Source organism: Manis pentadactyla, chromosome 11 (genome assembly GCF_030020395.1).
Source record: "Manis pentadactyla isolate mManPen7 chromosome 11, mManPen7.hap1, whole genome shotgun sequence".
Classification (NCBI taxonomy): Eukaryota; Metazoa; Chordata; class Mammalia; order Pholidota; family Manidae; genus Manis; species Manis pentadactyla.
Genome location: NC_080029.1, coordinates 123700113 through 123716674, shown reverse-complemented (window position 1 = coordinate 123716674; position 16562 = coordinate 123700113). Strand labels below are relative to the sequence as shown.

The window sequence follows — 16562 nt, the reverse complement described above, 5'->3', positions numbered from 1 at the left end:
TTTGAGGCAAACTAAATAGATGAGTAGTTGCATTTTTTTATTTCACTTTTTATTAATGGTACCTAAAGCCATTCTTTACAACCTTTCAGCTCAACTCAATAAGTTTTTATTAAATACCTCACTATATGCCCAGCATTATGTCAAATAATGGATATAGGAGAATTAAATATTCAGAGATTTCCAATTCCAGACCCAGTGAACTGGCTTACACTAATCTTCCACTCCACAAGTTGCACAGAATATACAAAACATCTATTTGAAGGCATTAAGGAACAGCCAACACAACCAGGGCTTGAGAGATCAAGATCCCTAAAAGGGAAACATTTGAGGTGAGCTCCACATTTACTAGGACTTTTCCTTAAGGACTTTTGCCAATTTTTGGCATGGTAGAAGATTGTAAACTGAAAACAGCAGTCTTACTTAGCAGAGGAGACAGAATTTCGATTTAGAGCTGTCAAAGTGGTTGAAACTTGAGGGGCAGAAATCCTCAAAAGGAAGAAATCATAGAGAAATGAGCCCAGACAACTGTGTGCAATTTTCTCTCAAGCACTGGTCATATCCAGAAACCTATGAGAAAACAAGAGCTTCAGTCTTCCTACCTAGTAGAACCAACTACAGAATCGGCTCCATTTGCTGATGGAATCCAATCCAGAGCAAAGGCCCACATCCTTGAACTGGTCTCCACATCACCCAGCACAAGTCCCAATCCCATCCATCCTTTCTAAAACCTCACCGGAAAGCTCCGTAACTCCCCATGATGCATGCTTTCCCTTCTTTCAACAAATCAATAGACCGAATTTTACTCAACTATAGATGTATATATTTCTGATGGTCTTTTCCTAGAGGGCTTTGACAGTAAACTAAGAAAAGAGATGGACTGTAGTTTCATACCAGCATTAGGGATCAGCCTCACAGACCTCAGGACACATGAGAGAAGCCAGACACAAAAAGAACATACTGAAGGATACCATTCAAATGGAATTACAGAACAATCAAGACTAACTGATAGGGCTAGTAGTCAAGAGACTAGTTATCTAGAGTTTTTTGTGGGGCATAACTGGGACAAAGCCTTCTGGGGTTGTTAAGAAGGAGACTTCAGGGGTCAAAGAAATGAACTACATTTTAATATGAGGAACCTATGAAAAAATTTATTGAGCTATATAATTGAGATTGGTATATTTTACTACTACATGTTGTACTAAAAAAAAAAAGCTAAATACATGCGCATCTACACACAGGTACTGCCCTCAAAGAACCACCATAACCTCTCCCGGGCATTATAAGAGATGTTTGACAAATAGGAATTCCTCATGTTTGGGTAGCTTAGAAATTTACCATTATAAATAGAATCAACAAATCCATAGATTAACAATGTCATCCACATCTCAATAATACTTGAATGAAAAATGTTTATAAAATACACAAATTTAAATTCTGCACGAATAATAATTACAGGTAGATAAATAATGCATTCTAAAAATTTATACTGTTATCCAAGAAATATAGAATATTACTAAATTCTTTTTTCTATTACTCAAATATCAAAATGCCATAATCTTTTTTTGCACTAAAATTTTACAAATATTACATTCTTATTCCATAATCCTTATTAAATTAGTATGTATACTAAAATGAGATTTGTATACCATATTATAGTAGCTAGTAAATGTTAAATTTTAAATAATTATAGAAATATATGTGAAAATGGAATTCTTCATAATAAAAAGGAACATACTAAGTATTCAATAAATATGTGTAAATAAACAAAAGTAAAGCTTACCACTTCTTCATCTGAAAGTTCACGCCCCTGGATGCTGCTGTTTTCTCTCACAGTTTGCTGGTGTTTTTTTCCTTTAATGTGGCTAAACAGATATACCTCTGAAGAGATCTAAAAGCATAAAATCAAAGCAATTTAATCAACATATAATTATGTTTAATTTTAATATTAACATTCAATCCAGTATGCTATATGCAAGTTGAGATCACTCTAGCATTTTCATATTAGGCTTAAAAATATTCTCTTTAAAACACAATTCTGAAAATTCTCTAGAAGACACATGGTCAAGTAAGGCATATGCCATCACAGCCAACCTTGAAAGGATATAATTTCCTTTAAGTACCAAGGTTCAAGCTTCAACACTGAAAATGATGCTTTTTTTTTTATCCCAATACCCAAAAATCCTGAGTTGGGCTATCATTAAGCAGGTATACATCCATTTTAACAGTAACTGCATGCTTTGGCACTTGGCACTCCTATTCCTAAATGCTGATATTTTTTTTGTATCACTTGTTTTACATAAAATCATGAAAGAAATCCATGGTACTCAGCAAATGCCTTTGTATGTGTTTTCAAAGACCAGGTGAATATATTTCCATAGTTGAATAAGCTTTAGTAATAAATTATAATAAGTCATCACAATATTGATAATGACAACTTACCAGGACATTGCAGAGAGAACACTGCTTCTTTCTTTCATAAGGGGTCAGTTTGGGAGCATAATCAGTATTTGCATGTCGCCCACTGCTTAATTCAGCAGCTTTTTCTTTTCTTTGTTCAATCTGTTCCATGTGCCTTCGAATGCTTTCATCATGCTGTAGATGAAGTCAAGTGTGAAAATACCAAAACTTATTCAAATTATACTGAAAACTTGAAAAAATAATATTCCCATTAAACATTCTTAAATAACAGAAGAATGTCATAATTCAGTGTTAAGTTGAACAATGAGAACAATTTACATAAACCCCTTAAAAAACTCCCAAATGCAAAGTAGTGCTGCCTAAAGTGCGCTCCATGGAGCTACAAAATGGGATATTAATAAGTGTTTTATGGAAGAGGTCTGATGGTCAAATCAATATGGAAAACAGTAAGTTAAAGCCAAATAAGTTTTCAAAGGGAACCCTTGTATGCTGTTAGGGGGAATGTAATTTTGGTACAGCCACTATGAAAAGCAGTATGGAGATTTCTCAAGTACTATAAATAGAAATACCATACAACCTAGTAATTCCACTTCTAGGAATTTACCTGAAGAAAATAAAATCACTAATTTGAGAAGATATATGCACTCCTACGATTACTGCAGCATCATTTATAATAGCATGATATGGAAGCAACTAAGTGTCCATTGATAGAGGCATAGATAAAGAAGATGGGGTATACTTGTACCACAATGGAATATTAGTCATATTAAAGATTGAAGTCTCACCATTGTGGCAACATGGATGGATCTAGAGGGCTATATGCTAAGTGAAATAAGTCAGACAGAGAAAGACAAATCCCATATGATTTCACTTACATGTGAAATCTAAAAAACAAAAATGAACAAAGAAACAAAACAGAAACAGACTCATAAACACACAGAACAGACTGGTAGTTGCCAAAGGAGAGGGGGTGGGGTGATGGGTAAAAAGGTGAAGGTATAAAGAAGTACAAACTTTCAATCATAAAATAAATCAGTCATGCTGCAATGGGATGTGGGGGAGGACTTGATGATATGGGTGAATGTAGTAACTATGATGTTGTCCATGTGAAATATTCATAAGATTGTATATCAATGATAAGTTAATAGAAAAGTTAAAATAAAAATAAATCAGTCACAGGAATGAAAGTACAACACAGGGAATATAGTTAATTCAAAAAAAAAAAAGCTGAATAGATTTTTAGCACAGAACTTCACACAGCCTCTAGTATGTCACTGTGTACTATGACTCAATAAAGCTAGCTTATATTAAACAACATTTTACACTTATTTGACCACAACACACTTTTCAGAAGCTTTTCTGGAACACACTATACCCACAGGCAAAGACCAAGCTTATCCTCACAGCAGCAAAGACACATAATGACATAGAACTCTACCCATACTAATTCCATTTCTAGTTGTTCTACCCTTCCAGTAACTTCCCAGAAAACACAAACAAGCCAAAAAAACATTATTTCAATAATGAACCCATAATTTTTCATCTGGTTGGAATGCCATCCCATCTACCTACCCATTCTCCTGTCCATTTAACTCATCTCTTTCAATATTCAGCTCAGGATTTATTCTCTGACTTCTGAAACACTTCCTGCTGCACTAAGTACTCCTTCTATACTTCTACAGCACTGTGTATACCTCTATCCAAATGGAAATTATCTGCTTAGCATCTGAAGCTCACATTAGATTATGAGTTTGTTTTTTTAATTGAAATATACTTGGCATACAATATCGGTTTCAGGTGTACAACACAGTGATTTGGCAACTATACACATTACTAAAGGCTCACCAAAGTAAGTGTAGATTATGAGTTTCTTGAAACTTACAAGTATGGCTTACTCATCTCTGCATCGCATTCCTACCACAGGCTCAATAATATTTGCTGCATTAAATTCAAATGAATGATTAAGTTCTAGAGCTATACAAAGAATAAAATATGGTCCTCAACCTTATGGAATTTATTACTTCTATGAGGATCCAACCTGTGAAAACTTGTGATAAAATTAAAATACTCACACTGCTAGAAACTGCGGTAATAATGATAAAGATTTTCTAGAATATATCTGTTTACTGTAATGTCCCAAGCTAAAATTGGGCAATTCATAAGCAATGAAATCAGTGAAACACATTATAATAATCTTTTAGTCCGTTTCTAGATAATAAGACCATAAATATCAGAAGCCTAATAGTAATGCCTTCAAGTCATTAACAAATTACTCAGTACCAATACGAAACATTAAAATTCCTTTAATTTTTCAATTGCTTTATTTTATTAAATTTAATTTTCAGATAATTGAGTTAGAAATGATCACAGGCAAATCATATGGGTCTACTATCCAGAGATTAGGAAAACAAATTTATGTTTGTATACAATTAATTACATAGATAACTTTTTAGTCCAGGTTCCAATGAGAAGTCTAAAATTTCTGATTAATATGTACAACATTCCTACCTTCAGCTGTATTTTTTTCTGTAGCTCTTCCATTGCTTCTTGTTGAGCAGCTGTGAGTGCTGCCAATCGTTCTTCCCTATCTCTGTAAGAAAATAGTAAAAATTATAAATTCAACTCCTTGGGAAAAACAAATCTCATATGGTGGTTATATGAGTTATATACATGTCCAAATTCATTTTGATATACACTGAGATTTGTGTGTTTTATTGTATTTACCTCAATTTTTTAAAAGAATTAAATTAGATAATACATATAAAACACCTGGCTCTGGATAGGTGCTCAATGAACCTAGCTATTTTGTCACACACACAAAAAAAACTACAATAAGGATACACAGGTTTATATATTCTAAATGGCTCTATTTTTAAATTACTTTTTCTGAGTGCCTATTACATCCCAAATACATTTCTCATATGTTTATGTAGTAACAGAGATTATTAATTATGAAAATAGGTATCTTGAATTAAGGCATGGGTCTAAATACTAGCTATGGGACAGTCATTTAAACATGGCATGCTGAAAAATTACATGTATCTCTGTTCCCTTCCCCAAACACACTAAAACCACAAAACAGGAAGAGAAAAGGAATAAACTCACAAAGATAGAACAGAAGAGGGAAGGAAACAATCACAAACAAATGAAGAGCATACAAAGAAGACAGTCAACAGAAACTGCCCATTAATGAGGCTATACATTGGATTTAGTAGACAAAGACTATAAAACAGCTATTACAAATATCCTCAAAGAATTAAAAGAAATTACCCAAAATAAAGAATAATATTACAACAATGATTCAACAAATAGGGAATCTCAACAAAGAAACAGAAATACTTTAAAAACTTTCCACTAAAAGGAATAAGGGTTCTTTAAACAAATAGCTGATTCTAGTCTGGGGAGAAACCATATTTAGTTTTACCCTGAAGTAGACTGTAGTAAGTCAAGGCTAATATTGTAATAATGACAGCAACTGCTAAGCAAATAACTAAAATAACAGTCTTAAAAATCAAGAGAAAAGTTTACATAATGCACTAATAAGCATTGGTTTAACAAAAAGAAACAGGAAGGGAGAAAAGAAAAAACTTGAGACATATAGAAAACAAATATCAAGATTGCAGATATAAATCAAATCATATCAATAATTAAATCAAATAACAATACACTTCATTCAAAAGGAAGAAATCAGTAGACCAGATAGACAAGGAAATCTCAACTACATATAGTCTATTAAAGACACACTTTAGATACAAAGACACAAAATGATGATAAAAAGACATGTAATAGAAACAATAACCATGGCTATTTTTGAAACAGGAAAAAAAACTAACTGTAGACAAGAAATACTTTTTAAAGGCCAAAGAAAAACAGTTCATAGCAATAAAAGGGTCAATACTATAGCAAACTATAACAACTATAAACTATATGCCCATAACGTTGAGGTACAAAAAAAATGACCCAAAATTGTCAAAACTGAGAAGAAAAATAGACAATTCAACAATTATATTTGGAGATTTCAAAAATACTCTCAAGAATTAATTCAACTAAACAGAAAATGAGTAAACAGAGACTAGACAACATTATCAACTAACTTAACTGATATTTAGAGAACACTCCATCTGAAAACAGCAGAATACACATATTTTCCAAGAGTACACACAACATTCTCTAGGATAGTCTACACCTAAGGCCGTATGTCGCAATAAATTTAAAAACACTGAAATTGCACTAAGTATATTCCTTAAATACAAAAGATTTCATTAGAAAACAACAAAAAATAGGGACACACCCCCAAGTTTATAAACTAAATAACATGCTTCTAAATGACTCATGGATCAAAAAAAATTATGCAAAATACTATAAACTAAATTGAACAAAAATAAAAACACAATATATTGCAATCAAAATTGATAGGATGAAGTTAAAGAAAAACTAACAATAAAATCTGTATCTTTAAATGATTGTATTAAAAAAACAGAAATATTAAAATTGAACAGCCACATGTAAGAGAATGAAACTGAAAGGAATCAGTAGACCAAACAGACCAGATAGAGTTATTCTCTAACCCCATACACAAAAGTAAACTCAAAATGTATCAAAGACCTCAATGTAAGTCATGAAACCATGAAACTCTTAGAAGAAAACATAGGGAAAAACATATCGAATATAAAATGAGCAACTTTTTCCTGAACAAATCAACTCAGGCAAAGAAAACAAAAGCAAAAATGAACAAACTGACTACATCAAACTAAAAAGCTTCCGTACAGCAAAGGACACCATCAGTAGAACAAAAAGGCATCCTACAGTATGGGAGAGAGAATATATTAGTAAACAACATATCCAATAAGGGGTTAAAATCCAAAATATATAAAGAACTCACAGTTCCTGGGAGGGGAAAAATGAATTTGGCGTAAGAACTGAGGCAGAACTCCTCCCAAAACCACCTATAGTATGAAAATAGAGCAAATACAACTAATCCTGAAAAAGTGACCAGAAATAACTTTGCACCAGCCATCTGGGAAAAGAGAACATCTCAAGGAAAAGGGTAAAGTAACAAAGCCGCCATCCGAGGGGACCTGAGCCCCCCAACCCTAGCTCACTGGCAGGAGGAAGAGAAACAGAGGAGGGGGGAGCAGAAGCCCAGGACTGCTAAATAACCAGCTCTGGAGATTTACCACAAGAGAACAAACCCACATTGCATGTGCTCTGGAGATTGAGGGGTTGGAGAGCAAAATCAAGCAGAAGACGGGGGGAGACTGAGATTCCAGCCACTTGTGGAGAACAGGTTCCCACAACCGTCTGCTCTGGGACAAAAGAAAGGCAGGTAATTTGAAAGACTTCCAAACAATGAGGGGCTGCTAAAGGGGCAAGGATTACACAGAGCTTGTTACTCAGGAGAAGGAACAGGTGGACAAAATCCTCCAAGCACACTCAGCCCAACAGGTTGGGAATATTCAGGAGCTTCAGGCGATCCATCACCCTGGCTAGCAATGCAGCCCCGAAAGCCACCACCATGATAAGCACTCTGTCGCTCCCTCCTCCCAGCATGCACCTGCACACAAACATGCTGCCACTGCCATTGTCCATGCCAGCCAGAAAGAAGCCCCGCTTACAGCCACTATCTATAGTGGCTTAACACAGAGGCTGCTCCTTGGCCCTGAGAGCACGCAGCTCACTGGCCCTGACAATAAAGGTAAGCAAGCACTGCTGTGGGGCAGGAAAGAACTCTGATCTCCAAGCAAGCACAAGTGTAGTGTGCCTCTGACCCCCGCCATTGCTCCAAGCAAGCAGGAAGGCAGCCCTGTCTACAGCAGCTTAGGGACTTACTGCAAAGGCTGCTGCTCCCTGCAAGCACAGGTCACTGGCCCTGACAGCGTGGCATGCACTGCAGTTGGGAGGGCAGAAAGAGCTCTTTCCTCACAGCAGACACTGGCGCAGCTAGCCTGCGAACCATTTCATCACTCCAGGCCAGAAGGGCAGCCCTGCGAAAAGCAAATTAGGGAATTAACTCAGAGGCTGCTCCCTGCGAGAGGCTCACTGGTCCTGACAGTGCACGATGGCACTACGGTCGGAAAGCAGGAAAGAGCTCTCTCCTTAGGGTAAGCAAAGGCACCGTTCACCTGCAACCACTGCCACAGCTCCAGGTGCTGTGCATGTACAAAGAGAAGATTCCCAGCACTAGAGGGCACTGCCTACACAAACCTAATATTTCTCATTATCCAAAAGGATTATGAAAAGGCAGAAGAACCTTCTTCAATACAAAATTCCTCAAACACCAAAAGGCAGGTGAATGAAACTGAAATCACGAATCTTCTTGAAAAATAATTCAAAATAAAAGTCATTAGCATGATAATGGAGAAACAGAAAAATTTTCAAGAGCTAAGCGATGAATTCAGGAGGGAGATAGACACCATAAAAAATACAGAAGGTGACATGAAAAGTACAATGGAGAGATTTAAAAGCAGATTACATGACGTAGAGAAAATGGTAAATGGAATAGATATTACAGAGCAGGAAAAACAGGAGGTAAGGAACAAAGAGAAAAAAGGATCTCTAGGGATGAAATAACATTAAGACAATAGTGTGACCAATCAAAACAGAACAATATTCACATTAAAGGAGTAAGAGAAGAAGACAGAGAAAAAGGAATAGAAAGTATCTTTGAAGAAATAATTGCTGAAAACATTGAAAACTTCCCCAAATGGGGAAGGAAATAGACTCTCATGCCATGAAGTGCACAAATCTCCCAAGACAAGGGCTCCAAGGAAGACAACACCAAGACATATAAAATTTAAAATGGCAAAGATCAAAGACAGAGTAGTAAAAGTAGCCAGAGAGAAAAAAGATCACATACAAAGTAAAACCCATCAGGCTATCATCAGACTTCTCAGCAGAAACCTTACAGGCCAGAAGGGAGTGGCATGATATATTCAATGCAATGAAGCAGAAGGGCCTCAAACCAAGAATACTCTACTCAGCAAGATTATCATTTTAATTTGAAGGAGGGATTAAATGATTTCCAGAGAAGCATAAGTTGAGGAAATTTACCTTCCACAAACCATCTCCATAGGGTATTTTAAAGGGATGGCTCCAGATGGAAGAGCACCTAAGGCTAAATAGCTGACACCAGAGAAAATAAAATGACAGCAAAGGAAGTAGACCAATTAATTACTAACCAAATGCAACATTAAATCACCTAACAAAGTCAGTCAAGGGATACACAAAGAGTTACAGAATATGACACTGAACATAAAAAGAGTAGAGGAGGAAGAAAAAGGCAGAAAAAAAAAAAGAACCTTTAGTTTGTGTTTGTAATCTCATAACAAGCGAGTTAGACTGTTAGATAGTAAAGAAGCTGCCCTTGAACCTTTGATAAAGATGAATCCAAACCCTAAAATGGCAATAAGTACTTATCTATCGATAAACACCCTAAATGTTAATGAACTGAATGCACCAATCAAAAGACATAGAGTTACAGAATGGATAAAAAAGCAAGACCCATCTATATGCTGCTTACGAGAGACTCACATCAAGCCCATACACAGACTAGAAGTGAAGGGATGGAAAAAAATACTTCATGCAAACAATAGGGAGAAAAAGCAGGAGTTGCAGGACATGGATGAGACAAAATAAACTTCAAAATAAATAAACGAACAATAGACAAAGACATTATGAAATGATACAGGGTTGGATAATATTTATTTATAAATATCTATGCACCCAATATAGGAGCAATGAAATATGTGCAACAAATACTAACAGAATTAAGGGGGAAATAGAATGCAATACATTAATTTTAAGAGATTTCAACACACCACTCACTGCAAAGGACAGATCAAACTGGACAGAAAATAAGTAGGGGGACAGAGGCACTAAACAACACACTAAAACAGAGGGACCTAAAAGACATCTATGGAACACTCCACCAAAAAGCAAGAGGATATACATTCTTCTCAAGAGCACATGGAACATTTTCAAGAACAGATCACATACTAGGCCACAAAAAGAACATCAGAAAACTGAAAAAGACTGAACTTCTACAAACCAACTTCTCAGACCACAAAAGTATGAAAATAGAAATAAATTGTGCAAATAAAACAAAAAGGCTCACAAACACATGGAGGCTTAACAACATGCTCCTAAATAAACAATAAATCAAGGACCAAATAAAAACAGATATCAAGCAATATATGGACACAAATGAACACAACAGCTCAACATCCCAACTTCTATAGGATGCAGTGAAGGCAGTTCTATGAAGAAACTGTAAAGCAATTCAGGGCAATTTAAAGAAGGAAGAACAATCACAAATAAACAGTCTAAATTCACAATTGAACTGGAAAAAGGAGAACAAATGAGAACCAAACTCAGTAAAACAAGGGACATAATAAGGATAGAGAAGAAATAAGTAAAACTGAGAAGAATAAAAGAATAAAAAGAGTTAATAAAGCCAAGAGCTTGGTGTTTGGAAAAATAAACCAAATACATACACCCTGAATCAGACTTATCAAGAAAAAAAGAGTATGCACACAAAAACAGAATCAGAAATGAGAAAGAAAAAATGACTATGGACACCACAGAAATACAAAGAATTATTAGAGAATATTATGAAAAATTATATGCTAACAAACTGGACAACCTAGAAGAAATAGACAACTTTCTAGAAACATACAACCTTTCAAGGCTGACCCACAAAAAAACAGGAAATCTAAACATACCAATAACCAGCAGTGAAATCAATTCAGTAATCAAAAAACCACCCAAGAACAAAATCCCCGGAACAGATGGCTTCACCACTAAATTTCATCAAATATTTAAAGAGGCCCTAATACCCACCTTCCTTAAAGTTTCCCAAAGAGTAGAAGAGGAGGGAATACTTCCAAACTCATTCTATGAAGTGAGCATCACTCTAATACCAAAACCAGGTGAAGACATCACAAAAAAAGAAAATTACAAACTAATATCCCTGATGAAAATAGTGCAAAAATACTCAACAAAATATTAACAAACTGAATACAAAAATACACCAAAAAGATCATGCATCATAATCACCTGGGATTTATTCCACAGATGCAAGGATAGTACAAAATTTAAAAATCCATCAACAGTGAAAAACTGAAAGGTTTCCTCTAAGATCAAGAACAAGATAAGGATGCCCACTCACTCCACTTTTATTCAACATAGTACTGGAGGTCCTTGCCACAGCAATCAGACAACACAAAGAAAAGGCATCCAGATCAGCAAGGAACAAGTTAAACTGTCACTGTTTGCAGATGACATGATACCGTACATTAAAAAAACTAAAGAATCCACTCGAAAAATACTAGGACTAATATCTGAGTTCAGCAAAGTTGAAGGTACAAAATTAGTACACAGAAATCTGCTGCTTTTCTATATACTAACGATTAACTACCAGAAAGAGAAATCAAGAAAACAATTCCATTCACAATGGCATCAAAACAAATAAAATACCTAGAAATAAACATAATGAAGTAAGTGAAAGACTTATACTGTGAAAACTATAAGACACTCTTAAGAGAAATCAAAGACGACACCTATAAATGGAAACACATTCCATGCTCATGAATAGGAAGAATGAATATTGTCAAAATGGCCATCTTATCTAAAGCAATCTACAGATTGAATGCAATTCCTATCAAAATACCAACAGCATTCTTCCACGAACTAGAGCAAATAGTTCTAAAAACCATATGGAACCAAGAGACCCTCAATAGCCAAAGCAATTCTGAGAAGAAACACAAACTGAGGGGAATTGTGCTCTCCAATGTCAAGCTCTGCTACAAAGCCACAGTAAACAAGACAATCTGGGGAAAGATTAAAGATGGCAGCGTGCTACATGAGACAGCAACTTCCTTGTAAAACCACACATAATATGAAAATGTAATTAATACAACTAACCCTGAAACAGCAACAGGAAAGAGGGCTGTGCCAGACTGCATGCACCTAGAGAAAAGAATAAACCTCATGGAAAAGGGTTGCCGGGAATCATGCTACTCAAGCTGTGTAGCAAAGCTCAGGCTGGAGGAAGATCCCCCACAAATCAGGGGCCTTCGCAGCTGACTCTCTCTATTACCCACCTTGATTTTGTTATTTTCCATTATACTATTGGCTTTGTTTTTACTTGCATGGTTGCCAAAGACTAAGCTAACCTCTGCTAAGCAGCACGGAAAAGATGAGTACATAAACTTCCCAAAAGCTTTTCAGGACAGTGCTCCTGAAGAATAGAACATGCAGGGGCCAAATGGCGATCTTACCATAAAGTACCAAAACCTGCTGTTAGTCAAACATTGACCACCCCATTTCCACTGAGAATGCTCCCCGTGTTTACAATGCTAGTGAAACTAGCGATGGAAAGTTTTCTAGAAATAGAGTTATGACAGAATATTGAATAGAATAATCCTGTTGACAATTAATCATCTCATGTTTTCTTCCCTCTACTACTTCTATAGTTTGTTTTTTTTCTTTCCTAATTACAGCCCTTTACTAGAATTTGTGCCTCATACGTGAAATTACCAAGTACCATAATTTTCCAGGAAGTAAAGATACCTCAAAACAAGTGCTGGGCATAGAAGCCACAGAGCATAAATCTGCAAAGAAGTGAAAAACCAACCTTTTTAAAGAATATTACTTCTCTCTCACTTACCAGCTTTACATCTCCCTGTATGGCCCCGTAAGATGGCTGGTTAGCCAGAGACGGGTAAGATTCCTCAAGGGAGGAACAACCTAAGACAGGCACAGTCGCAGGGGGGCCATCAGGTGAGAAAAAGGGGGCCAACAGAGGTGAGTCTTAGAACCTTACCCCCGCAGTTTTGAGAGAAATCTTCTAGACCTGTGGATGTTTTGTTGCCCTTCTTCAGCTTGGATTAAGACCTGGTCCGTAAGCACAAACCTGATCATCTACACCTGCCTTCTTACAGTTCTAAATCATACTTTCTATCTGTATCTTGCATTTACCTACTACATTAACATTTTATTAGATTCACATATAAAGTATAAAAATCAAATGAATAATCATACATTATATTTGATGTGATTGTTTATAGTTTAAGGTTTGTAGTTAAAACAGAAACAGTTTCTATGATATGAATGCCCTTGCATTGTTCATCATGTAAGAACTTGTTTAGTCCCTGCAGTAGTGGAGTCATGGAGACCTGTGTAGCATATGTCAGGGAGATTTTGGTATCTACACAGAAGAAAGAGAAATGTAAATAAGAAGGAGAAATTTAGTTTGCTGCCTACTGTGCCCTATAAAGGGGTATAAGGTGAAGATATGAGTTTATGATTTTAGATTGATTATAAATTTATTAAAGCCTCTAAGAATATTTTTGTGGGAAAGAATCCTAGCTAACTGTGGCACTAAGTGACCTGTATTTCACCCTGAGCTGATAGACTCCATAATCGCTGCTACATACTGCACGCTCCTACGGTCACATGCACTACTTAAAAACTACGTTGCATAGAAACGTAAAACACAATAGAGTACATGTTGATAGGAAATGTTTCGGTCAAGGAACAGAGAAACAATCACCTGTCTAATGCTTGACCAAGCATGAATAGATTAGAAAGAAGAAGAAAGAAAAAAGCTTGCCTATACTTATTAATCAACTGCCTATACTAATGAATCATCAGAACAATAAAAAATAATCATATCCTTGTGCAAAATGGTATAAATAAAGCTGTCATCAACACTTTGTCGAGAGACCACCTCCATCTGACTCTGTGTCCTGTCTCTCCATACGCCGACTCTGTCTCATCCTTTTGGGCTTCACACCCCCCCCACTGGAGCTGGACTCCGGCAAAGGGTAACGTACCAAGGCTGTAGCCCAGAAGGACCAAAGCCCTTCCCCCACCCCAGCTCACTGGCGGGAGGAACAGAAACAGAGTGGGGAGGGGTGGAGGCCTGGGACTGCTGAACACTTCGCTCTGGAGATCTGCTCTGGGAGCACAAACCTACATTTCATGGTGCTTTTGTGATTTTGGGGGACTGGAAACCTAAGACAAGCAGAATACCTGGGGAGACTGAGATTCCAGCTACTTGTGAAAAGCAGGGATCCATACCCGGCTGCTCTGGGACAAAAGAAAGCAGTCAATCTGAGAGCCTTCCTAACAGTGAGAGGGCTGCTAAAAGGGCAAGAGCGGCACAGAGCTTACTGCTCAGGAGAAAGGACAGGTAGACAAAATTGTCCAGGTGCACTCTGCCCAGCAGGTTTGGTATTTTCACAATGTTCAGGCACTCCAGCCCCCAGGCTAACTACACAGCTCCAAGAACTCCCTTCATGATATGCAGCATACTGCGCCTTTCTCCTGGCCATCCACACCTGAATAACAAACCAGCGTTCTCCTCTCAAAACCATATATATTTTGAAAACACAGGAAATACAACTATTCCTAAAGAGAGAACAGAAGATACAGTACAACAGCCAGGATACAATTACATCTGCGAGAACTCAGTATCTCACGAAAAGGGTGAGATACAAAGCCGGGACCCAGAGGGACCTGAGCACTCTCCCCATTCCAGCTGACCAGGGGGAGGAAAAGAATCAGAATAGAGAGGGAGTGGAAGCACAGGACTGCTAAATAACCAGCCCCAGTAATCTGCAACGGGAGCACAGACACACATCGCATGGTGAACTGGATATTAGAGAAACAGAAACATAAAATCTGAGAAGGAGACTGCAGGCAGGAACCCATAGCCGGCTCCCCTGGGACAAAAGAAAAGCACACACTTTAAAAGTGTTAAAGGGACAAGGGGTTAACAGGTGGACAAAAACATGACAGTGCACTCAGCCCAGCAGGCCGGGAATCTTAAGGAAATTCAGGGGCCCAAACCCCGTGGGTGGCAATGCAGCTCTGAAGCCCAACACAGCAATAAGCAGATTGCCTTTCATTACCCCCCTCTACCAGTACGGCAAGTAAAACAGCTGACACCCAATTGCTCCAGATCAGCCAGGGAGCAGCCCCGCCCACAGCACCACACAGAGTATTCTCCCAGTGCGCAACTAACCTGGCCAGAAACAGAGGCGGCCCCCTGCATGCAGCCACCTGGCACGGGCAGAGGAGGCCAGAGCAAAGTCCAGAAGGAACAAAGGACATCATTCTTGCAGGAGAACACACACACCATGCCCGTGAACATTGGCAGTGCCATAAGGCCATCCCGAGGGATGCGCTGCCCATGGCAGCTCAGGGGATTAACCTAGAGACTGCTCCCTGTGTGCAGGTAACTGGAACAGGCAGCAGAGAAGGGCAACACGACCAGCAAGCAGGAAGGAAGTTTGTTCTCCCAGCTGATACATGCATGACGTGCCAGTGATCACTTGTATTGCCATGAAAGGGCAGAAAAACTGGTCCAGTCCAAAATTACTCAAATCCCAGAGAGAGGGCATGGCAATATAGATATAACCAATCCTCCGGAAAAGAATTCAAAATAAAAGTCATAACCATGGGGATGGAGCTGCACAGAAATATGCAAGACCTAAGGGATGAAGTCCAGAGGGAGATAACAGAAATAAACAATCAATGGAAGGACTTAAGAGCAGACTGGATGAGGTACAAGAGACTGTTAATGGAATAGAAATCACAGAAGAAGAATACAGAGAAGCTGAGGCAGAGGGACATAAAATGATTTCTAGGAATGAAAGAATATTAAGAGAACAGTGTGACCAATCTAAATGGAACAATACTCGCATTATAGGGGTACCAGAAGAATAAGAGAGAGAAAAAGGGATAGAAAGTGTCGTTGAAGAAATAATTGCTGAAAAATTCCCCAAGCTGGGGAAGGAAATAGTCTCCCAGACCACGGAAGCCCACAGATCTGCCAATATAGGGTACCCAAGGAGGACAACACCAAGACATATAATACTTAAAATGGCAAAGATCAAAGACAAGCACAGAGTATAAAAGGCAGGCAGAGAGAGAAAAAAGATCATCTACAAAGAAAAACCCATCAGGCTATCATCAGACTTCTCAACAGAAACCTTACAGGCCATAAGAGAATGGCATGATATATTTAATGCCATGAAACAAAAGGGCCTTGAACCAAGAATACTGTATCCAGCACAATTATCATTTAAATATGAAGGAGGGATTAAACAATTCCCAGACAAGCAAAAGTTGAGGGAATT

General features: G+C 37.5%; 1 protein-coding gene across 5 annotated transcripts in view; it reads right to left on the bottom strand.

Annotated features, from left to right (window-relative positions):
• The window catches only part of SCAPER (S-phase cyclin A associated protein in the ER), a 539898-nt gene that overhangs the window by 343756 nt on the left and 179580 nt on the right, over positions 1-16562 (bottom strand). For all 5 annotated transcript variants that reach the window (XM_036907601.2, XM_036907605.2, XM_036907603.2 and 2 more), the window contains 3 exons: positions 4927-5008; positions 2440-2592; positions 1781-1888 (listed from right to left, as the gene is read on the bottom strand). In XM_036907601.2, coding sequence (XP_036763496.2) covers positions 1781-1888; positions 2440-2592; positions 4927-5008 — 343 coding nt within the window. The remainder of the gene's footprint in view (positions 1-1780; positions 1889-2439; positions 2593-4926; positions 5009-16562) is intronic.